At 35.5% G+C, this 24,299-nt stretch overlaps 4 protein-coding genes across 13 annotated transcripts in view; 1 reads left to right on the top strand and 3 right to left on the bottom strand.

Moving 5' to 3' along the window:
- Nucleotides 1-10,151, bottom strand: part of LOC108975684 (unconventional myosin-XV) — a gene marked incomplete in the record, with an annotated part of 20,533 nt that extends 10,382 nt beyond the window's left edge. The window contains 3 exon segments of one of the 2 annotated variants that reach the window (XM_018944374.1): nucleotides 1-4,107; nucleotides 5,093-5,332; nucleotides 9,448-10,151. In XM_018944374.1, the coding sequence (XP_018799919.1) occupies nucleotides 1-4,107; nucleotides 5,093-5,218 (4,233 nt within the window). 2 annotated transcript variants of the gene reach the window in all.
- A 322-nt stretch (nucleotides 10,152-10,473) lies between these two features.
- Nucleotides 10,474-16,842, bottom strand: LOC108975642 (homeobox protein extradenticle). 5 transcript variants are annotated; one of them, XR_001993883.1, is made up of 7 exons: nucleotides 16,421-16,761; nucleotides 14,586-14,882; nucleotides 12,296-12,442; nucleotides 12,072-12,243; nucleotides 11,757-12,015; nucleotides 10,795-11,696; nucleotides 10,474-10,734 (listed from the first exon to the last, which is right to left on the bottom strand). XR_001993883.1 is itself a non-coding variant. In XM_018944288.1 (7 exons), exons 3-7 carry the CDS (start codon nucleotides 14,848-14,850, stop codon nucleotides 11,412-11,414), a joined length of 1,128 nt encoding a protein of 375 aa, XP_018799833.1. In that variant the 5' UTR covers nucleotides 14,851-14,882; nucleotides 16,421-16,456; nucleotides 16,768-16,827; the 3' UTR covers nucleotides 10,474-11,411. The 5 variants fall into 5 exon arrangements, 4 of the variants coding, with proteins under 4 accessions (XP_018799833.1, XP_018799837.1, XP_018799836.1 ...); XM_018944288.1 differs by adding an exon at nucleotides 16,768-16,827 and having other exon boundaries at nucleotides 10,474-11,696; nucleotides 16,421-16,456; XM_018944292.1 differs by lacking the exon at nucleotides 16,421-16,761 and adding an exon at nucleotides 16,768-16,842 and having other exon boundaries at nucleotides 10,474-11,696.
- Nucleotides 16,843-17,384: 542 nt separating this feature from the next.
- LOC108975636 (raf homolog serine/threonine-protein kinase phl) lies at nucleotides 17,385-20,960 on the bottom strand. 4 transcript variants are annotated; one of them, XM_018944277.1, is made up of 7 exons: nucleotides 20,863-20,960; nucleotides 20,510-20,711; nucleotides 19,752-20,245; nucleotides 19,010-19,684; nucleotides 18,804-18,950; nucleotides 18,369-18,742; nucleotides 17,385-18,302 (listed from the first exon to the last, which is right to left on the bottom strand). In XM_018944277.1, the coding sequence occupies exons 3-7, from the start codon at nucleotides 20,112-20,114 to the stop codon at nucleotides 17,723-17,725; spliced, it is 2,139 nt and encodes a 712-aa protein (XP_018799822.1). In that variant the 5' UTR covers nucleotides 20,115-20,245; nucleotides 20,510-20,711; nucleotides 20,863-20,960; the 3' UTR covers nucleotides 17,385-17,722. The 4 variants fall into 4 exon arrangements, with proteins under 4 accessions (XP_018799822.1, XP_018799823.1, XP_018799825.1 ...); XM_018944278.1 differs by having other exon boundaries at nucleotides 20,510-20,625; nucleotides 20,688-20,957; XM_018944280.1 differs by lacking the exon at nucleotides 20,510-20,711.
- Nucleotides 20,961-21,822: 862 nt separating this feature from the next.
- Nucleotides 21,823-23,931, top strand: LOC108975643 (pre-mRNA-splicing factor 38B). 2 transcript variants are annotated; one of them, XM_018944293.1, is made up of 6 exons: nucleotides 21,823-21,984; nucleotides 22,094-22,228; nucleotides 22,318-22,442; nucleotides 22,562-22,697; nucleotides 22,856-22,962; nucleotides 23,062-23,931. In XM_018944293.1, exons 1-6 carry the CDS (start codon nucleotides 21,975-21,977, stop codon nucleotides 23,644-23,646), a joined length of 1,098 nt encoding a protein of 365 aa, XP_018799838.1. In that variant the 5' UTR covers nucleotides 21,823-21,974; the 3' UTR covers nucleotides 23,647-23,931. The 2 variants fall into 2 exon arrangements, with proteins under 2 accessions (XP_018799838.1, XP_018799839.1); XM_018944294.1 differs by lacking the exon at nucleotides 21,823-21,984 and having other exon boundaries at nucleotides 22,154-22,242.
- Nucleotides 23,932-24,299: the final 368 nt, after the last annotated feature.

Below are 24,299 nucleotides of genomic sequence, written 5' to 3'. Positions count from 1 at the left end.
ATTTGTAAAAAGGTCTACAGAAGTAGATTGAAGAGTGTTTGGAGCTTCTAAAAATTCGTAAATATCAGTTGAGTTTTTAGTATTCTCTAACTGTTTCTCTCCGCCTCCTCGTATGCTTGCTGCTAACGATCTTGCATCTGATAATTCATCCAAAGATCCATCTAGTACAGGACTAAATAAATCATCAAGAAATTGATCGACATCTGAAGCTTGGGATGGCACACGTACGCGACGAACGTGCGAAGCCAACGATGGCGCTTCACTTGTGTCTGACATTGCTGACGAACGAGTTGCATACTCGGATTTTTCCATGAATTTGCTAGAGTGAGAACCAGCATGCGATCGACGCCCAGCATGTTGCGATTTTTGATAGCGAGGACCAGTTTCTTTTCCCATAGGCGTCAAACGCTCTGCAGAGTGATACCTATCATTTAGTCGACTTTCAGATAGACCAAGATTTGTTAAGGGTTCAGATTCAGGAGTTCGGTCAAGATCAGCAACATCTCCGGCTAGTAGATCATCTAATGATTTTGATCTATTTTTTTCTTGGTCAAAATATCTTTCATTAAGTACGGAGCTTCGTGACAGCAAATCTCTTGATGTTTTCCTAACTGGCTGTTCTATTTTAGGCTCGGCGATAGGGGATTCTTTCGATGTACTATGTTTAGCTTTTGGAGGTTCTGGAGGTGGAATTTGCGGCCTCTTAGGGCTATTTGACTCGGATTCAGGCATATTTGTTCGCACAAACTTAGCACCAGTTTTAAAAAGATCACTTCGAACAGCAGGGAAGGCTGGACACAATTCTTTTTCTGATATTAAATCTAAAACGTAATCCAAACCACATGAATCAGTGATCAACTTTCCATCATCTAAGACGACTGTCCATCCACGATTTGATATCCCGAGAGTAGATATAGCCAGTGAGGCTGCTTCTTCACAAGTGGTCCATGAATCAATTGCGACAGTTTGAGAAGTATCGTCTGCCATCGTCAAAGACACTGCGATATCCGACAATTTTGAGATAGCTCGCCATTCAACCCACGATGGTACAAAATTTCGACAAGCATTTGCCTGCGTATTATTTGAATTACGTAAGATTTTTTTCAAAAGGAGTTCCTTCATTGATGACGGTGCATTGTCCATTATGAATTTCATCAAATATTTACTAAATGCAGGACCAGGTTGAAAGCATGATAAACAGTGCGCCATCAATTGCCATATACGTTGGTAGTTGGACTCCTCTGCGTTATAAACTTGATTACATAGCTGAACCAATATCTCATCTCGTAGTCCGCGAGAGGATAATCCTTTGTGTACAATATAATCTGAGAGAACTTTTTCTTTATTTCCATCTAAAGTTTTATCATTTGTCCATCGAAGGATCAATTTAAATACCGCCAAAGAATCTTGAAAATCTTGGTCTCGCGAAGCAGCCCTTGTGAGAAACGGTGTTGCAATCGGTTCTCGTCGTGGTGATAAACGCATACCATTGCAATATACGGAGCTGAATTTACCAAAAGAGAATTGATCCAGATCCTTTGGCAAATCTCCTGCTACAGGTGGCCCTGGTACGGTGCCAACTACTTTAACAAGATGGCGATCGCCATGCACAGGAGTCCAACCGTCTATCTTTGAATAAATAAAAGCTAGTTCCGCTGGTATGTCCAAATAAGCTACTTGGCTTCGCTCAATATGCTCTCTGGCCAGTTTTTTGGCTTCTCGTTCTTTCTGTGCTTTTTGCATTTCCAATCGTCGTTTATAATCAGCCTTAAGTTTAGCAACTCTCTTCCGATCCATCTTGCCTCGCCATAAGGACTGAGCCTGAATTACACTCTTTTTAAGCTGTGAATATTTGTTCGATTCACGATGTCCACGCCAAGTTGATTGAATCTTTATAGCAGCGTTCTTTTTGCGGAACATATGGCGCCGTACTAACATGCCGCGAACATTCTTTTGAATAATAACTGCTGCTGACTTGAGACGATCTGAACGGCCACTTTCTAACAGACGATGAAGGGCTTCTCGTAGAAATACGCGGGTGGCACCTAGTTGGAAATCGGGTCCTTCTATACCGGTACGTGGAAGAGATTCTAGTAAAATGCGACACAATTCACGATATGGTGTACCACGAGGAAGTGGCGTACGTAGAAGGTGGCGATACCTTTCAACAAAGTGTTGAAATTTCAAACGAACTGGATAACCCTTTTGCCTAATTTGAATAGTATCAAGCATACCTAAATAACGTAATTGTTGTAGAACACAGGGCATATCCATCTTTAATGCATGTTTTTCGTTATTCGGTTTGATGCAGCGCACGAACCAAGGATTGCAACGTCCCATTGATTGAAGAAGCTGCTGCAGTGAGTCGGAGAATCTCGCCGCAACTGTGGGTGTACGTGGTTTCATTGTTACAAACCGACCATTACTTCCCTTTGGAAGAGTTTTGCCGGAGTCACGTTGAGCTCGCAATTGCTTTGTTAATTCAACTACTAACTGCAATTTGCTCGATCCCAACAGTTCTAAAACATCACTTCGCAAAGCATCTCGGTTTTTATCTAGAAATCCATCAACGCAATACCATACTTGGCCTGCGTAATGTGTTATACCGAATTCTTGGGCACCTATTCGTGGTCGAGAATATAATTCATTAAGGGCATGGTTATAGTGACACTTCTCTAAGAAACTCATATCTGTTGCACGAGGAAAATTGGATTCATCATCTAGTAAGTGAAATATTCCAACCGGTTTTTTAGCCAGCAAATGAATGACTGGTAAATTGTCGTCCCATGTAAGTGGTGTCCACTCAAGTCGTTCGCGAGAATATTCAGCTTGTTCCAGTTTAAAAACATGTTTATTGAAATATAATTGAAGATTTTCATTGGCATAATTTATACATAACTGTTCAAATGAATTCTCGACAAGATCTTCAAAGCCAAATATATCCAAAATTGATATGCGATGAGCGTCATGGGTACCACCTTTTTGTACTATAGAGTTTATACGCGATACCAACCAATTAAAAAGCCCAGCATATAATGCTTTAGCAAAAGCGTCTCGTGAATCTAGCGCCTGATCAATACCAAGGGGAGTATGCAAACGTTCCGATCGAGCCTCGGTAATTCGACTAGTTAGTGCTCTGTGAAGTCCATCGGCAGATATATGCAACAAATGTGCCGCCCATTTGATTTCAGCATCAGAACCAACTTCCACGCCTTCTTGACCGTGACGTAGTTGGCGACGGTGAAAATACACATTTCCCAAATGTAGCACCGATGCCAGTACTCGAATAATCCCCTCGCGCTCACCTTCTGAAACGCCTAAGACTTGCATGGCGCTTTGAAGCGAGTCCCAATCCACTCGTCCGGGTGCGCAATCTGTAGCACCTTGATTTAAGTAAAAATATTTATCAGCTTCAAGCAGACCATATTTCGTCCGCTCAGTCTCCGACAACCCACCAAGCATCTCATAAAAAACGTGATAATTTCTCTCTCCAGGCGCCTGTGTCACAATACGCGACTTTTCCAATAGGTATTGCGTAATTTTTGCACCAACAATTGCTCCATTTTTAAAGTAAACCTCAAGGTATTTCCCAAATCGGGAACTGTTATCATTGCGAGCTGTACGAGCATTACCAAACGCCTCCAGCAGTGGAGCTGCCTCAAGTATCTGTTCAGCAATGACAGCTGATGCCGAACCACCACCCGGTACTACAGCAGCCAAATATTGCATTACTAATTTAGTTGACTCTGTCTTTCCTGAACCAGATTCTCCAGATATTACTACTACCTGTGGTGATGGTAATGCTGCATGTGCAGCTGCGCCTACGGCAAACAAGTGTGGTGGCATTGTGCCCAAAGGTTTTCCAGCGTATTTCTTAGCTACCTCTAGTCCATAAGAATCGGGAAACATTTTATATGGATTAACAGCAATTAAAATGCTTCCAGCAAAGGTATAAATGAGGCCTTTATCATAGCGCAGACGTAAGTTCCATAGCAATGAAGCTTCGTGTAGATCCTCCAGCATTGTCATATCATCTACACCACTACTTCCAAGATCTTGTCGCGGTCGTAAATTACCCTCGCCTGGTTGCAGTGCAAATGTCTGGGCCTAAAGAAGAAAACAGGAATAGTATGATTAAACTTATATATATTGTTATTGTAAGCTGCTTGAAAACTAGTTTTGCATCGTGTGTATAAATAGACATACAATATGTATGTGTAATGTTTTGGGTATTCAACAGTTACGAACGTGTTTTGCTATGACATCGCTGCAAATTGTCGAAAGCTTTTTCACAGACTGCGGATAACGATTTTTTGCTTTGCGTTCCTTATCGTGCCGTTGCTTTAAGTGCACTAACGCAATTTGAGTGTTTGTAGAAGGAACATTCTCAACACTTGGTGGCCGCTGACGACGCTGTATGTGAGGCGATAAAATCGCAATTGACGGCGATGGAGCCGGGCTGGGTGTGATGGAACCGCACCGCTGCCATGGTTCTAGATGAAAACGCACAATACGCATGCTTATTTGCAAAATATCGAAACTTCTGTGTGAAACTATTTCTTAAAAAAATTATAGAAAACAGACGCCGTGTGAAAACTACATGTCTACACTTTGCAATGTCAGTCAGTGGAGTGGACTGTTATTAGCTTGAAAGAGACATCGGCAATTGTCCAGCTGAAGATGCCATGCAACTACTCTCCACAGCGCACTACACTGCACTCTTGCTAGATAAAATGTATAACAAAACTATATACATATTAACAGTGCTGACCAAGATGTGGCCAAGAAACGTGTTGTGCTGTGTTGAGCATTCCGGTATTGCGGCTAAGAGTTCTTCGCTATACAGATTGGATTTGATGTTTTGATTTTGCTTCGGTCTTCGGCGGTATTGCTCATTCACAGCAACTCTGTTGCACTGTTGAAGTCTCTTTGATTCAGAGCATATAAACAAAACAAATATCAAACTTCTGTATGATTAGGTCCAGGTATTTTTGTTTTCACATTTGCTAAAAAAATTAATTTGTTCTGTACGATGTTATACCATTGAATGTTATGGATATTTACTGATCGTTTATATACTATATTTACTAACCTTTCCTTTGATGAGCGCCTGTACAACAATTACTTGAGCAGCACGATGTACCTCTTGTATTTCGCCTGGTATAGGATGCCCCACACCGGGGTCAAACCACACCAAATCACCTTCCACCCAATCCATTTGCCCCAAATATCTGCGTTAGCCCCTGAGTAAATGTCCAAGTCGTCTTTTAGGTATTCAGTAGAAATTTCCTTTTTTATGTTAATTTATTAAATTTTATTAACATAAGCATTTCTGAAAGGAACGGTTTTAAAAATAATTTAAAAAATTTTGATATACATATAAATATTTGTAAAATGTTTTCTAAAAATAATCAAACGCATGTTGGGCGGTTAATTTCTGTTTACTCATATTTCAATGAGTCAACGGTTTTTTTGTACAAACGCGTACATTGCTAACAAAAATCCGTCTTAAATCCATCGTTAACCAGCCAATAAACAAACCTTCTCACGTCGCTTTGACACCTTTCACACTATTTACACACTTTCACCGTCACCCTACGCATCGTCAATTGTTCACCACTGGCACATACACATAAAAAAATTCATTCATTTGAATTATAATTCGGTAGATTCTTTTTAAAAGTTTGCAAAACAGCAAAGAGAAAAAAAACGAATGTTTTTATATGTGTGGGCATTCATTGCTTAGCGATATAGGCAAACTTCAATATTTTATAGATATGTATGATGCACCTTTGCTAGTGACACCCACCGAGTGGATCCATTATTTCGTGTTGTGGGCTGGAATATTTATCGGAGGCGGTACGACATATATAGTATATACCACAAAATGGGTGCAGTTCAATCATTGAATCAGCAATAATTAATATTGCGCCGAATTAATTGTTTGATCATATTTACATTTAACTTAATGCACACTATATATTTATTTTTGCGCCTGTTTGTAGAAATCAATAGACTGAAGACACAAACTTCCCGACCTTTTTTATTCCCATTATCAGTTAGAGTTGTGTATATACAATTTATTGTCAAGTGAAATTAAACAGCAATCTCACTGACTTCTTTAATATTCCACACTCACTCGTAGTTCATTAGATCGTTTATTCCAATTTAATTTCTGTCTCTTTTAACACTCTTTTTAAACAGTGATCAGAGCTACCACTGACCTCGACAAACACTTTAAACCAATGAGCAAGAAATCGAGATATAAAAAACTTTCACCTGTTTGGGTTCGAGTTAATTGTGGAAGTAGGTTTTACACATTTCACTGCGTTAAATCGTGCTTAGATAACAAAACACCGAAAAATGTTTGTCAAATGCCTTCACTCGTATATTAAGAATGCAAACTGGCAGATTTTCGAGTTCACGTAGTCTAACCGTATGCATACCGATCTTCGGACAGAGTAAAGCCGGAATCGGTGCAGAACTTGTTTTTATGAGCAGCTGAAATTTGAGTGTTAAATGCTCTTTGAACAGCAGCTATGTAAACTACTTGGTACAATACAATGATACAAGTGGTGTGTTTGAAGAGAGGATATTTTCGGGCGACGCAGAGAGTTGGTTTTGCTTCAACTGGGAGCGCCACCATTGAACATCACCGTTTAACATTGTTGTTCGACCGCATTCCAAAGCAAAAATATCAGCACTTGATGTTGGCAAAGAATAGATCAGAAAATGAAATATGGTTTTAAAGTAAATATTTACTAATATTATTAATATATTGTGTGAATCAAGAAATCACATTGATATAACCTTAAGTACACTTTGTATAGCAAATATTGTATTGAATTCCAAAAAGCAGCTAGTTTTGAGATAGTAATTCAAACATAACTTAAAGTTTGGTAATAAAAGTGGGAGCGGCGAAGGCGTATTTTGTCTGCATCTGCCGAATATTGTTAATTATTTACTGTATGCCCCACCTAAAAATAAAGCATGACAAAAGCTCAAGGCAAGAATCTACCAAGTATGTACTAAAGAGTTAATTATATGGTCGTGTTCAGAAGGAAATTCGTAGTTTTCAAATGTGAAGTTTTTCCACATATATTCCATTTACTTTATCCACCTGTACTTTGGTATTTCATTCATAGTGAACATTGCGGGGCAACGTCCCAAGTTAACGTCAAATAACCATTTAGAAAAGGCGCGTGCACAAAGAAAGTGAATTAATTCATTTTGCAGTCAGTTTCATTTGTTGCATGCCCGCAGACCTTCGTGCATTGCTTAGCTTTTGTGCCAACTATTCATATAATGCAAAAATAAAACAAAACGTATATATTTATGTACATAGGTACACAAAAGTTTTATGAAAAATATACAAAAATAAAAAAAGAAAAAAATCTTAATGAAACATCCGAATTGAATGTTATTGCCATTGGTGCATTCTGCTTGTCTGAAATTAGACATTGGGCACTGAATCAGATTGGCATAAGTTGCTAATCGTTTTTAACTCAGTAACACTTGAGTGCACACCAGCTATTAACGCTTAGTTCAACACGCGACGGTGACGGGGCAAAGTAAAATCAATACACTTTTTTCTCGAAGTCCATATTAATTGTTAACTGCTGCGTGGCCGCATGAAATACCCTTGTAGTTTCTCAAATATAATTGAATTGAAATTATTTGCACCTGCTAAGAAATACGTGATAAACAGCTTAAAAAGAGATGATTAGCATTATTAAGAGTAATGCAAACTTGCCAGGCACCGGTGGAATTGAACTCTTTATGTATTTCAAAAAAACCATTCAAATATCTGTTTTATGGTTTTAAAATTTCAAACCGAATGCAAACACATAGAAGCAAAATAAAAAATCGAGAATCGATGAACAGCAATGAGAGAAAATCTGAAAAGTGGGTCACAAATTTCAGTGCGACCATATGTAACCCCGACTTAATAAACATGGAAATACTCAAAAAGCAGCCAATAACAGTACTCTAAAACAACCAATTACTAATTTAGAGGCCTCTGTTAAGGTATACGATAACATAAAATAAGTATAGTAAAAAATTGTCTGAAAAGCTTTATCCCAGAAACTACATGCCTTGTTATGAGTCAAAAATAAAAGGTACGCGCCTTGTAATTTTTTTTTTGTCAGACCTCAAACCTTCAGTGTGTTATATTCAAGCAATACCGATTGCTCATCAAATTGATTTACCGTTCCGCAGATGGTATGGTAGTCTATTATAAATATAGCCGCAACGGAAGCAAGAAAGTTGGTAAAGACAGTGACGGCGTAACAGCGCGAGCCTTATCTGTCTTCTGTATGTGCCAGCGCATTAGCTGCCTACAGTTTGTTGCCCTTTGCGATTTCTCTGTCCATATATCTTCGCTCAATGTTGCGTTTAATGCAAAACATTCGATCGGTGTTGTTGTCTTTTCAGTCAATGAGTACAACTGTCACTGATAATTGGTCAACAATTTGCTACACCGTAAAGTAGCTGATACTCACGCATATTGGTGTTAATCGGTTAAATAGTGATCACACTCGGATCATAGAAGTACCAATTACTTGACTTTTATACTGCGACAGCGTCTAAAAAAGTTAAAAGCTAAAAATTTAAAAGTGATAAAAAGAATGGGTATTTGATAACAATAAGAAGATAAACCGAAGCGAAGGAAGACCTTTTTTTTACTAATGTTATTGCAAATCTATTAAATAAATCATATTAGCTATTGACGCATTTTAAATCCGATAAACAGAGCTTTCTCCACCCTCTCCTACTAGAGTTTCACAAACGAAGCACCTGCTCTTTTGCTACCTCTCTTTAGCGCTCTCTTTGTAATATTTTTATTTAGCTTGCCCTAAGATGAGGTTAATGAAATATAACTACGAACACATATACAAGAATGATTATTTGTTGGGCACATTTCAATAGTGTAATAGTAATAGCCAAGTTATGTTTCTAAATATTGTAGACCTTTTTAATACGCTTTTATTTACTTTTACGCGCATATAGCTGTTAACTGTTACTGCAATTTAGATGTCGCTGGTGGCCACTGCTTTTCTAGAAGGCATTGAAGAAGCGGAACCTGTTCATTTGTACGCTAATATTTATTGCGCATGATTAACGGTTGAGCTGCTATTCGATGATTATTTAGATAAATCCAAATATAGTTAGGTTGTGGACAAACGAATTTCTAAGTTGCAGCTTTATTGTAAAAAACACAATTATGGTCACTCAGATTATTAAGAATTTGATGGTCTATATACTTCGTTAGTTATTTAATCATAGAAATTGAAATGTTCAATAATTTTAACCTCCATAATTTCATATTTTTTATTTATCTAAAAAGGTGGGATAAAAATAAAAACGAAAACAATAGAATTGCAAGCTATAAAACTATGTATTTACACATGAGATCAGGTCACAGCAGGGCATAAATATACATACTTGATCAACACCAATACACAGAAAACTAGTGAGATCGCTCCGATAGCATGAGCCACTGCCACGAAGTTAAATTTTCGTTCGTTGTTGTTCAGTTAAGGTGCGATAGCATATTTCTATGTATTTACTAGAAAAAAATTCTACTGAATCGATTCGTTATTAAATATGTATAGACTTCACCGTTACACCTTTGTGCTGTAAACCAAGAATATCGTGGGATTATATGAGGAAATGTGCTCCAAAACGGAGATTTCCTTTTTATGTTTAAATTTAAGCCGGCCGATTATATAGTTTCTTTTCGTGTGGATTGACGCTTTTGGTGTATTTTACCGATTTCACTACGCTTATTTGTGTGCGTTTTTAAGAACGAATATTTATTTCCATACATGAATGTGGTTGTTACAGAAAAGTAATATTAATATTTTACTAATATTCACACATAGAATTCTTTCATTCACTGACCAATATTTGCTTTATTTATGTACGTATACAACTTTGTACTTGTGTATGTATACGTGTGTCGTTTGAGATCTTTTCAATCCATTACACTTCTTGTTTTTCTAAATAATTTGCGACGAGCACACACAACCAATCCGTTCCAAAGTCAGCAGGTAACTGAATCGTTGAAGCCATCTCGATCAGAAATAACTTGTTACGGCTGCCGCCATAACTTAAACTGTGGAATGTAGGCAGGTTCTTAGCCGACGTGATTTGGAAGACAGCTCACTACCAAGTTACTGGCTCACCTGTGTCTCACCAACTCACAATAGCATATGTTTATTGGGTTGAGTTGAGATGATTAAGCGTAAATATCTTCATTCATTCGCTCTGTGTTTCTGTATCTGGGTGGGTAAGTGAGTTAGACACGTAATGTGTGTGCAATGCGGCTTACAGCTGCGCTCAATGTGAGAGTCACTCTATTCGTGTATCTACGTCAGACTTCGCTCATATTACCATCAGGTTTTCTCATTCATGTCTCCAGTTCGATAAATCTGTGCACATTATGAACCCAATAAACAGTCAGATAAATTGTTTGCCACATTTTTATATACTTTATTAATTTAAAATAATTACACATTATAAATTGAAGGTAATGCTTTTTATAGTTATATTAGAGAACTTGTTACAATACTTTCTATTAAATACTTGAAGAATGTTGGCCAAAAGTACAATAGTTACGTACATAGGTAATAGATAAGTAAATGTGCTCATATTGAGATTTTTGCTTTAGCTTGTATAACTTTTTTTTATCTACCTTTTTTGAGATGTATCGTCATTTAAAAGGTTGTGCTAAAAAAATATAAGTATCGTAAACTTGGGCTTGGCAAAGTATTAATATTATATGCATACCTACAAACATCATCGAACTTGCACTCTATAATTAGCTGTTTTAGCTGTTACCATACAATTAAAATTGTAGATTTTGATAGCTGCTTCTGAATTTGCACATGTTTTTTATATTTTTATTACTATGATGTATGTTAATATTTATATCTAAAGTTTCGTATACGGATTTTCATTTCAATAAAAGATTGTTACGCTTAATTCAAATTATATATATATAGATGCCTACATATTATCGTATGCAATATTACGTATACATTATTGTTAATTGCGTATACACACTGCGGAGCAAAAACGAACATATAAAGTGAAGTTTTTATGCTTTTTAAGCTTATAACAAAAGATCTCCTAGGTAAATGAACTGGGTGTGTTATTGATTAGGACAACAGAAATAAGTATATTGGAATCAAAAAGTTAAGGTATCAGTAATTTTATATGATTTGTAGGAATTGTAAAAATATTGAATACTTGGTCTGAAATTAACATTATAATATTAAGATATTGACAAAGAATATCAAGTTTTTAACTTAATAATAAAAATATGTATCTTAATATATTTCACAAGTGATTTTTTATGTTCACTTTTGCTCGTATACATGTGAAGTGTGGTATGTTAAACCGCCTCAAGGGCTAAGGTCTTGATGTAGAGTATGGTCGTAACCGCCCATACTGTTATCGTATTGCTGCTGATCGTACCCGCCTGAGCCCATGGGGTAGCCCATAGAATCCTGTGGAGGTGCTGGCGACATCATAGGTGTAGTGGTGCCACTCGGTGGGCCAGCCATTGAATATGGCGAAGCACCAGCTGCCTTCTTAGCAGCATATAAATTGGCCTCTTCCTGTGCCTTACCTATGTTCTTTTTGTATCGAATGCGTTTGTTACCGAACCAATTAGAAACTTGGGAAACCTTAAAAAATGTAAAATATTTCATAACTTGTTACACATTATTTTCGTATTATAAACGCACTGTTATTCCACACTTTCTCGCCAACTCCTCTTTTGCTTCCTCAGATGGATATGGGTTGCTCAAGTGACTATAGAAATACTCATTGAGAATTTCGGAAGCTTGCTTACTAAAATTGCGACGCTTACGTCTAGCGTCCAGAAATCGAGATCGTAATATCATTACAGCTTCACACGTCGATTGCTTCAACTGCATTTGTATTGAGCTGAATTTTTTGTGAATTATTTGGACCATGCGTTCAATTTCCTTAGGTGTAATTGGCCTGTAAATAGAAAATACTTAAGATTCCTGTTTTGAATTCTTACTATAATTACGCACCTGGTCCTACTTTGTTCTCGAAGTAAGTTCATAACATGTGTGGTGAATTCATTGCACGCCTGTTCATACTTCTCTAGCTCTTGGTGATATATCTGACGAATCTGTGCAAGCTTTGCTCGATAATCTGAATGCTCAATTGCGTTGTCAGCTCCATCGATCGACAAGGAAGATCCTGTTTAGTAAACATTTAGTGCAAAGCAAAGTATATATATTTTTGAATATACCTTGACTTGCTGCTGCTGCTGAAGCGGCAGCTGCACCGCCACCACCTTTTTCTGGTCCTGCAACACCTTCTGCGATAAGCATATTATCCAGACGCATTAACTGTGGATCTGGTGGTTCTTCCTCTTGCGTATTACGAATGGAAAGGACTTCGCAGAAGAAATTTTTTAAAGTATTAATTAACATATACATTATGTTTCTTTATACATTTAAATATACACTTTTTAAGCCATTTCACTAATTTGCTCTTCCGCCTAAAATCAGATATTTTGGGCTAATTATTATAATAAAGAACTGAATATAATATTACATTTAGTCTTTTTTATTGTTTCACTTCGTATAATCGCATAACATTTCAGATTCACCTCCATTATTAAATTTAATTCACAATTTGTATTTGCTCAGTTACTCAAGAGATTTGGTCTTTATTTGCATTTGGTCCAGAAGTACGCATGACAATATGCATAATATTGTTTCGTTTTTCAAATAAAAATAGACAAAATAAGAACTCAATACGGCAGATGTTGCAAACATTTTACTCAGAGCGACCAACAAGGTACTCATAAAGTAACATCCTGTACCATTACATCGTTTGCATAGCCCACACCCAAATCATTTAATCTAAAACTTGTGCGAAATAGTCCGCAACCATTCAGAACGCACATCCGTGTATTGTGACTTGCTATCCATATTGAAGGGATGAACAAAAGCCAGAAATGGAAAAACAGACAACAAGAAATACAAACGCATCATAACCCCAACCATCGGCACGTACAACTCACAGGGATGGTCCCTGAGCTTGCAAAGTAGTTGAATGCCAATTTAAGATTAGATTAAAAAACTTTAGCTTTCATTTTCTTACTGTATTCCTTTGTGTTGCCACTATAGATTCGCACATTCGCTTCTCACAGTGCATATGTAAATATACATACATAAGAAAGTATGCACAGTCAATGAAACACACGCACTAGCTGAATGAAAGTTGGCGAAATTATTAAAATGCCATGTAGATTTGCACACAAAACATGATTAAATTTGCAAGGTAGAACTTTAAGGAAGTGCAATATACATAGAAATGCTCATTGAGTAAAAAAAATGTGTGGTCAGAGAGATGTTCAAGAGAATTTCAATATCGGATTAACTTTTTTATTGAATATGAATATTTTTATATTTTATTCATATAACTCTTTTGTTGAGCAGAGCATTTTATTAATAACCAACATACCAATACGCGCTCATTTGTATTATCGTAATTATAGAAAACAATTATTTAACTGCATACATATGAATATCAAATAAACAAATTAGGTATATAGTTTATTCGAGTATATTTTAAGCAACTTTATGGAAAAAGCATTGTCTCGTTAATACAAATTCTGTCACAGCAAGTAGGCGCGACAAGGTTTAACATTACATGCAATTTGCATATGCCTGTTATACACAGTACGAAGTCAGGAGGCATTGAATATTAAACCGGATCGATGCTGCAGAGTTGCGGTGCTGAACTTTAGTTTAACGATGCAAGCAGAAAAGTAATGAATAAACATTTAAAACATCTTCTTGATTTCCACATTACTACATCTAAGATAAAGATCCTGAGACAATGATGTGAATATATTAAGTATTCGCAAATGCGTAAAGCTAACAATGATGGTTTCAAAAATATGAAAAACTAGTAAATGTTGATTGATATTATGTTTCAAACTTAAATTCTTAGTTAGAAATTAATATTTTAGTATATAATATGTTTACTAGTCAAATTCAAAAACATACTTTTACAATAACTAAAAGCATTATATAGGCTTTAAAATAATAATTATTTGATTTCTATCTGATGATTCCAGTTTCCATCTAGAAACCAACTTGTATATTTTTTATTATAACCTGCCACTTCACCTTTTGCTCATTTTTTCGGTTTAGTAATATGTACATAAACAAATTGTCAATTGTGATTTCGATGACAATGCGGTTGACCCATTCAAAACACATGCTACATTTTCAATAAAGTCACATAAGCTTACATTTCGCCAATGAAAATGGGAAAAATAGGGGTTGTAGCATGAAGATTTAAATACTCTATAGAATCTTACATTATGGAGTCCTGGGGACGTGCTTTGAATTTTATGAACACTGGCGATAAAGCAAATACAGGTTGTTTTGCACTGCTTGTGCAAACATCAAGCAGAACAATTAATGAAAATCAACAAATATTGGTTGTGTTTTTGCTCTATTTTAAATTTGACAACCAAAATATAAGCGGCAAAGCGAGGAAAAGAAAATATTTTCGCTTACCGGTTTTCTCCTTAATCTCACAAAGCACCGAAAACAAAGCCGGCTTCATACGATGACAGTTTAAAGTGTGTTTTCTTGCTTGCGCCTCGTCTAATGATTGCTCCGAAATGCTMATGATCTGCTGCAAAATTTCACCGATATCTTTCTGTTTACGCACTTCATTTTCGTTTCCAGTATTTTGTCCATCATCCTGACCTGGCATACCATATCCTTGCGGAGCCATCATACCGCCCGTATGAGCCATCATACGATTGGGGTCTTCCATATTGTGTCCGCCGCAATGCTTTAATGCCGTTTCTAAATATTACGAAAAACCACTCATCTTTAAATATATTCTCAATGGTATAAAATTTGAGCAAATAGCGACACTGTGCATGTATATTATTATATATTTACTTATGTATATGTATGTACTATATGTACAAATTATTTGCGAAAAATCATGTTATTGAATTTTCTTACTAGAATGAAGGCAAACAGAGCGTATTAATTCCACTGCCAACGAGATTCAATTGAAAACTAAAATCAAAACTGATTATTGGGCAACGTCCAAGCTATCGAATCAGATACATATGTTTTACGCGTGCCTTCCTCTCTCGATGCTTAGCCTTAGCTCAGTGCTTTTGACAAATACTCTTAAAATGAACAGCAGGCAATCAGACACGCCACAATTGTTTTGCTACTCTCTTCTCGTAACTAAAAACGTAGTCAGATGAGCAAAAGTTATGCTTATGAATAACCAATTGTTTAAATTTCAAGGATATAACATGTGACGGTAGTTTGTCGTTAATAGTACTATATCGAAGGACACTATTTGCCTTCTCCTAATTAATATAACTGGTTCCTAAGATATATACTTATTGCGTGCATGAGATATTTGCCTGTCGTTTTTATTTTAAAGCAAAGAACACATGTATAAATCATGTTGCATGCGGTAGTTTTTGTTTTTATAAGACCGGTACTTTATTCAGTACTTTGTATGTACCCTTCGGTGTTAGGTACCATTATTTTGAACAAAACATTTACAAATATGGGTATGCTTACTGGATATTCTTAATGTATCACATATAAATATAGTTAATGTATTATTTTAATATACTTAATTTTGAAGGATCACAATAAATCGTATATAACATTGGCTATTGAAAATACTTAGCGACACTTGAACATTCTTCGTATGCATTCATGGAATCTGATACTAATGTAATTTCCTCTTCTTTTGCAATACTTTAGCTTATGATAGGTATACTCTAGTTGTTTATGTGTATTAGCTTTGGTATCCTTTTTATGACAAGTCTGCTTAAGGCTTTACATTCATTGCTACCAGTTCACGTTGTAAGACTTCGTGTTTCCCAATCATAACAGAGTAGTTAAAATTTTTAACCTTGAATAATAGTGGATGTACGTATGTATATACTAAATCCTTCTAACAACTGTAATATAAAAAAATATGAAACTTTTGCACATATACAATTTGATAAACCTGGGTGTGGTTTGCTACGAATAACAAACTGTTCCTAATAGATTACAATTTGGGTACATGTGGTAGCCCACCGTCGCCTGAATTCATGTTTAGGTGACAGTTGTAGAAACTAATTTATAAAAAAGCTGTGGAGTGGCGAATCTCTCAAACTTTGTTGGAACGCACATGTTTTCAATTTAATGATATTGCATCTCTGTTTTTTAGAAAAATGTTAAGTCGATATACTCTGTACAACGTTAGTATTTTAGAGGTAACCTGCGCAATCTGCTCTACCCATTTTGAATACACATTTACGTACGTATATTTACTATGTATACATCTATAATATTGCATTTCAATTATATTTACTTACGTTTAGAGGAACAGTGTGATATTAGATTACAGAAAACTAAAAATGTGAATGATGTAGACGATTAAAAAAAGTAAATAAGTAAAACTTTATTTAAATAATTTAAGTTGATGATTTATACTATGTACACAAACAAGTGCATTTGTAACCGCTGAGGAAAATAGATAGAGAAAAGTCATACGAAAACGAGGAGACGAGAAACACGAAAGCAGCACCGAAAACGTTTGTAGTTTCACTTGTTTTCTTGTGGTAATAACACTAAGCTTATATAGCTACACTTGTTCTTTTCTTTTTATGATTTTTAAAATTATTTTGCGTATTTAAAACAGCCCAAAATATTTTCCACTAACCAGATATTATTAATATTCTAAGCACGCGAAAAATCACAAATTTCGGAGCATCAATTGGAAATCGTTTCAAAGTATTGCCAGATGTGGCAATTAATATTGTCAAAATAAAATCCATACCATTAGGTAATACCATATCGCAACTTGCGACTCCAACAATCTATTACAATTCCAAATACATAAAACATTGTTAGTTCACTGGATGCCATAATTTTTTTTTTTAATTCAAATGTTTTTATATTACACAAAGTATTAGCTTTGTACATATACCTACTAATTAAAGATAAAATCAGTTTTGAACTTAATTTTATTTACAAGTTTAATGTCTAAACTTGTCCAGCGAAAAATATTTTTATTTTATATAATCTTAATATCTTAAAATCATTTACATATTACATAATATTAATTTACTTATTTTGTAGTTACAATCTCAACGCAATTAAATGCTCTTGTCTTCTAATTATTCTACTTAAAACTTTAACGAAGGTAGTGTTTCACAAAACTGTAATAAATTCTATTAATTAGCATCTGTGAAATATCAGGCTAAGCCGAAAATTTCGAAGTTACCAATAAGTCACCATTGGTGACGAATGGTTCATGTCTTATTAAATTCAATGAAAAAACACTCGGATCTATACACATGAACGAACTTTAAGCCAAGAAATGTTTGTTCAGCAAAATTCCTGAAAACGGTTTTAAGAATGTTTTTTTTTACTAACGCAATAACTGTGTATATTAACTCCGACTTAGAGAAAATAAAATATTATTTTAAGTATATTTTGCCGTCAATAACAATGGCCCGAAAACTTTAAGTGTATGTAACTGTGTATATGTGTTTTTACGTGTATATAACTTAAAATTTCCTTGCTCAAAGATACCTACTAGTTTTTAGCGTTCAAAAGGGATATCGCCTGTCCCTCATTTTTGTTATCACAATAGTAATATCGGATCAGCATCGCTAGATATTACCCGCACTATTATAAAACTGGAAATTACTGAAGTTAACTGGAGTTTTAGGACTAGGGCACTGATAGAAATCTTCACTATGTAACTGTGTTTGCGTCATATTTGGTTCACTAGCACTACGGTGAATTTTCGGCATTGCCCTTAACATAGTTTCCAACATGTTCAGTAGAGGTCGAAATAGTGGGCGATCGTTTCGATCATATTTAATACAATCCTCGGCCAGACGTTTGAGAGCTTGAGGGGCGTCCCCACGCACTTTAGTCATATCTGGTCGAAGCAATCCCCGTCCAACCATGAACAAAATTTGGTCTTTGTTGTTGATATGACTATATGGTAAACATTCAGCTAATAGCTCATATATAACAATACCAAATGCATAAACGTCCGATTGGAAGGAATAAGGATTCTGTTCTTGCATGCGTATCACTTCCGGAGCCATCCACAAAATACTGCCAGTAGGTTGATTCGCTTGTTTTTCTCCGGACCAGCGTGTCTTCGCAGTGGCCAAACCGAAATCACCTATCTTTACAGACAAATCCTCATGTAAAAATATATTGTTAGATTTTAAATCCCTAAAAAAATAACCAAACATTGTAGATTAAAATAATTTTCGATGAATATACAGCTGAATCTTATACCTATGAATGATATTTTTTGCATGAAGATAATCCATTCCTTGCGCCACTTGTCTACCAATATCGATTAAAGTGTTTAGTTTAAACTTAGTTTCATTTACGTGTATATGTTTGTACAGACTAGAACCTTCGCACCATTGCGTTACAATAGCTAACGAGGGTTTAGAGACACACCCCATAAACAAAAGAATATTGCAATGTCGGGTCTTTTTTAACATGGCCACTTCATTTTTAAACGCCTGCAGCTGCACAGGACTTGGAGTTTTAACATTCAATGTTTTTACTGCCACTGGACCATGCCAATGAGCTTTATACACTGTACCAAAAGATCCCGAACCAATCCTCGGACCAATCAAGATTTCCTCAGCTTGGATATTCTTTAATGTATATAAATGTATGATTAAATGTACTTTTTCAATTCGATTTTAAAAACCATACCCAATTTTCTTCAGAACCTTTTCCGTCCCGAGGTGACAAAAGATTTTTATTGCTCTCGTCTGCAGATCGAGCTCTTTGTCGCTTTATAGTTTTCAACGTGCCGGTGGGTGAAGCCTGTGTTGAATTAGGGTGATCGCTACCATGATGCTGAAATTAAATATCCATCAGAATGTTAAAACCTGTATTATTCTGTTTCCAATAGTAACCTGTAAAGGAACATGATTCTGCACTAAACACCGTTGCGCCTCTGTTAATGGTCGATTAATACACACATTCGGAGCCGAGTTTGAGCGATCTTGTTGGCTAATTGTGCGAGGGTGCCTTCCTTGATTTAATATGGCATTCCTTCCAGGATGTAATATTCCAACAAAATTTTCAGGGTTTTGAGCCAAAAGTCGTTGATAATAGGAAATATCCATTGGAAATTGTTGACAAAGTGTAGGTACTTTATCGGAACATCTTTGATGGAATCGAAAATTACACTGGCTGCAGTAAAAACCACTAAAGAGCAAACGACGACAGCCCTCACAAAAAGCCAATGAAAAAAATGTCTTTCTTATGAACTGGTGTGATATATGAGTCATTATTGGAAATTTATCCAATAAGCGTACATAAATTTCTTCCACCATGAGTGAACCAATATCAGTGTCCCATGGAATAATACTGCGGCCACTATCTGTTGCAGAAACTTCACACATGTCTGGTTTTAGTTGTCGTAATTTAAGTGCCTTCATAAGCGCATCACGTAATCGAACACCTGGTACAACTTCAACAGATGTTCGCTGTTGATTTGGTAAATGAGCTCGCAACAGCACTTTTGGTGGTCGCGTTAAAGTACTACATCGACTTCCACTATTACTGTTTGCCGCATAAGAATCCGTCTAAATATAAAAAATTGTACCATATGAATAGGAATAAAAAAAAAAAACAAATACACAATTTACAAACCATATCAATTGATGGTAAATGTGCATGATGATGCGATGATTGTTGCTGATTCTGATATTGGGGTTGATGATTGGTATATTCAAACTGGATTTTTTGTTGATCCACTTTAATTGCTTCCTCTTGCTGGTTACTCAGTTGCTCCATTAGTTCATGTTCCTTTACGAAAAGATCATGAAGCTTCGAAGTAAGTTCTTGATATTCTGTTATATACATTGGAGGCGGCTCTTGTAAATTTGCAAACTTTGCATTAAGGGCATCTATATTTTCACGTGTAACATGTATTACAGATTGAACATTTTGGAGCTCTTCGGTAAGAGGATCGAACAAATCTCCACTATCGTCGGTAGAAGAGGTGCTAGACATATCGGCGTTTAGATATTTAGTTTTCTTTACTTCTTGGCAAAATAGAAATTATTAAGAGCACGACTTCCGCTTTAAATGTTCATAAGTGGTATAGATTCTTATTTTTATGTTTTCACATCAGCTCCACAGTTCTGCAAAGCATAAAAATAATAGTAAAAAAAATATAACTGTTTTCGTCCAACTTCTAAATGTTAAAATCCATTTTATATGAAAACTAAACAAAGTATTGGACGCTCAATTTTCTTGCTAACACAAATTCGCATATAAGCCGGATTGTACAAAGAAATTGACAGGGTTGCAATAATAAATTTAATTATAAAAATACATATATTTTGGTACTAAGTTAGGAAGTGAAATATTTTATGATAATGATAAAAAAGATATACATTTCTTACCGCATTTGTGCTTACTAGTGTGTGGGCTTGGTATTATTCCATCTTTAAGTCAGCTGTTCAATTTCTTTTGGGTAAATGTTACAAATTTACGTTAAATATATTTTTGTTGTATTTAACTGTAAGATTTTCGATAGCTTTTATATATTTGTAGTCCAATTATGAATTTATTTTATTATACCAATTTTATTCCCTTTTTGAGTAGCTAATAACCAAACAAAATTATTCATAAGTTTTACATGTAATGTAGCTTTGAGCCTAGTTAGTCTTACAGCACCACATAAACGGTGTATACTTTCTCTTTTTCATCCTTATAAATTGTTAAAATCATGAAATGTAAAAGCTTCATTAATTACCGTTTAAAAGAGCAATAATGAAAACTGTTCAATTATTTTTTACTTCTGATAGTATTGTGTGTGACATTGAATTTCCCCAAATATGTAATACTACATTGTTGCTGTTAAAAATGCGGACCGCAAGGATACGAAGCACAGGGTTGCTTATCTAGTATTTTTTGCTAGTTCTGCAAACAACAACTTGCGTTATTAATTTCGATTCTCGAAAAAATAATCTTAACAAAATGTTACGTGCTTTAAATCCCAACAAAAAGCAGACATTGTAGTTGTAAACATTTCAAATATATCCATATGCTATACGAAAAAAATCAGTTGGTAACATTGTAAAGATTCCCGCTAAGTTTAATAACGCGTGATTTGGAGACGGTTTAAGTTTAGTTCACGACTGCCGCATTTTAGCACATACAGTAAATTTTTAATTCTAAAACTTAAAATAAAACGGTAGTAATCGTGAGTGAAACTTAAAACAACACGGCATTAATCGTGAGTGAATTAATTTAAGAATATTGTGTAAAATTGGTTGGAATTGGTTAATTATTATAAATGACGGGAACAGACATGTTAGCGGAAATGGATGACGGTAAGCGCAAATATTTGCAAACTGATAACCTCACAATTTTGATTGGAAATTTATATGTCTGAAATCAATGTTTAAGATATTTAGACAAGAGGCTAGAAATGAGGTTTGATATATTTAATAAATTATTTAGCATAGCATATTTTTTTGAACATCCCAGGAAGTGCAAATGCCTGAAACTCCATTGAAAATTTTTATCGAATGTAACCCCTACAGAAATTTCTGAATGTGTGTAAGAAAGAGATGAACAAACACCCGTACTTGTCTGTTAGTTTTGTCAACTCGGCCGTTTATTGAATTTCGTCTGCGTCCGAATAATTTTACGAAGTGAGAGAATTGAGTGGCAGCATTGAAAGTAAGAGCTTTGCTGAATGATTTCTTATTCCGCTGAATACGTAGTTGTCGCGTTTTGTACATATTTTTCCGTCGCCAAACGTTTATGGTGTTTTATTGTGAGTTATGGAAATTAATAGATTTTTATTAAAAATTTTTGATTATTAATTGTAAAGTGTGTGAGAATAAACTATTAATTAAAATGGATGAAGGTAAGAGGAAGTATCTGTAAATTGGCAAAGATATGTGCGAAGTCAATTTTATATCGGTAAATTGATAAAAGTCGTTGGACTCATTCAATAATTGAAATATATTTTTTAGAATATCAGCAACAGTCTTCAGCGGCGAAGAAGATTGGTAAACAACATAATACTTTGCCGCTGTGGGGAAATGAAGCAACTATGAACCTCAATCCCCTTATTCTAGCGAACATACAGGGCTCTAGCTATTTCAAAGGTACGTCCCGAAAGGTACAGTAGCGAACACACATTTGGTTTTGTTCTTTCAAGGATTTTTTGATCTATCTCTTTTATCAATTGCTGTAGTTCATTTGTTCAAACTTAAAACTTATCATGAAGTTGTTGACGAGATATATTACCAAGTAAAACACATGGAGCCTTGGGAGCGAGGATCTCGAAAAACGTCTGGACAAACTGGCATGTGTGGCGGAGTGAGTTTATGAAATGTAGTATTTCGTTTTAAATAGATATACTGCATATAAAAGTTAAATTACTTGCAGTAATTAAAAGATATTTAATTTTCATACTAAATAGTATTCATATATTTTAGGTGCGAGGAGTGGGCGCTGGCGGCATAGTATCAACGGCTTACTGTCTATTGTATAAATTGTACACCCTTAGGCTGACTAGAAAGCAGGTTAACGGACTTCTAAACCACACAGATTCACCCTATATAAGGGCTCTAGGTAGGTGGTAAGTCAAAAGGTGTTAACAGCACCGTCATCACAATATCCAGATATATCAGATCAATCCAGTTCTGCTTTCGGAGGTATTATGCAAATGTAAAATTTTTTTAAGAAAAATGTATGTACATCAAACAATTAAAACACTGTATTATTTTCAGGTTTTATGTACCTAAGATATACTCAACCGCCAGCAGATTTGTACGACTGGTATGAAGACTATTTTCAAGATGAAGAAGAAATTGATGTAAAGGCTGGAGGTGGACAGGTGAGTCGAGTGTATGAGTCAATATATAAACATTAAATTGAATTTAATCAAATTGGAAAAAAACATTAAGGTTTTTTTTTTTTATCTTTTGCAATGCAGACTATAACTATTGGCCAGGTGGTGTATCAATTTCTCACAAAGCTCGATTGGTTTTCTACATTATTTCCCCGTATACCTGTTCCTATCCAAAAGCAAATAGAAAAGAAATTGGAGGAATATTGTCGCAAAAATAATATAAGTCAACAGCAATTAAGCTCAGCAAGGAATGCAGCATCCAATAGTGGAGGTGTGAATTATGACTATGATGATGCAGTTTATGATCGCAGAAGTGGTGGCGCTAGCAGCAGTCGAAGCAGACTTCAACAAGCAAGTAGTGGGAGTTATCGAGACGAGCACGACAACCGCGATAACTACTGTAACAGAAGACGTGAAGATTCGCCTTCAAATTCATACCACAGTAGCAGGGATCGGGATCACTACCGAGAGAAGCACAAGAAGAAACACAAGCGCAAGCACCTTTCTAGGAGTAGAAGTCGTAGTCGATGCGAAAGTCGGATTCGAACTGAACGGAGAAAAGATTTGGATTGTGATAGGGACCGCGAACGTGAACGTGAGCGAAACAGGCCTAAGGAAAGAGATTTCGAACGTCGTGGTCGTGACTATGAGGAGCGCAGATATCGTTAAAAAATCTATTTAATTAAATAGGAATAAACCCAGACGGAAGCACAAAGTAAATCCGGAGTAAAAAGTTGGGGAAAATTATATAATTTTCCTAAGTCCTATAGCCCGAAATCATTATAACATTTCCATTTTATAAGCCATTGTTGAACTCAGGACGTCTGTTGTCTTATACTTTCTTTATATTGTATACAGCAAATAGATTTGTTGGTTTAAATGTTACAATAGTTACTGAAATTGTTTTGCTTAATACTAAAGATGATTTAATAAATAAACAGCCCGATGAAGTAATTGCAAGCATATACAAACATATATTTTATTCGACTGCTGAGATATTCAAGTCTTAATCACTGCGCCAATATAGCAAGGCAGTGCGGTCGAGTTCCGTAAATATTAGAAAAGCACAGCATCTATGTTTGTTGCGTTCATTTTTCGATACTTTGCTAAGGTGGAGGCAAAATTTAGTGCTTGCGCAAAAAAAATTTATGATACAACGGTATTCAATACAAAACTGTTGCAGTACAAGTATCTGCAGAAAAACAACTGTCGCAATATTGATGCAAAAAGAACAAGTAAGATAGGGCTATATTAGGGTGTAACCGAACTCTTTATACTCTTGCATCATGCAAAGATCAAAGCAGGAGAAATACCTTCTTTAT

Source organism: Bactrocera latifrons, unplaced genomic scaffold (assembly GCF_001853355.1).
Source record: "Bactrocera latifrons isolate USDA-ARS-PBARC rearing strain unplaced genomic scaffold, ASM185335v1 scaffold_68, whole genome shotgun sequence".
NCBI lineage: Eukaryota > Metazoa > Arthropoda > Insecta > Diptera > Tephritidae > Bactrocera > Bactrocera latifrons.
This window is presented reverse-complemented; position numbering and strand designations above follow the sequence as displayed.

Excerpts from the sequence above, each read along its gene's own strand:
- LOC108975636 (XM_018944277.1), bottom strand. The coding sequence starts at position 20,114 with ATGTCTAGCACCTCTTCTACCGACGATAGTGGAGATTTGTTCGATCCT. Across the intron at positions 19,685-19,751 it reads ATTTACCATCAATTGATATG|ACGGATTCTTATGCGGCAAA; the intron begins GTTTGTAAATTG and ends TTTTATATTTAG. Across the intron at positions 18,743-18,803 it reads AAGGTTCTGAAGAAAATTGG|AATATCCAAGCTGAGGAAAT; the intron begins GTATGGTTTTTA and ends TATACATTAAAG.
- LOC108975643 (XM_018944293.1), top strand. Across the intron at positions 22,443-22,561 it reads AAACTGGCATGTGTGGCGGA|GTGCGAGGAGTGGGCGCTGG; the intron begins GTGAGTTTATGA and ends CATATATTTTAG. Across the intron at positions 22,963-23,061 it reads TAAAGGCTGGAGGTGGACAG|ACTATAACTATTGGCCAGGT; the intron begins GTGAGTCGAGTG and ends TTTGCAATGCAG.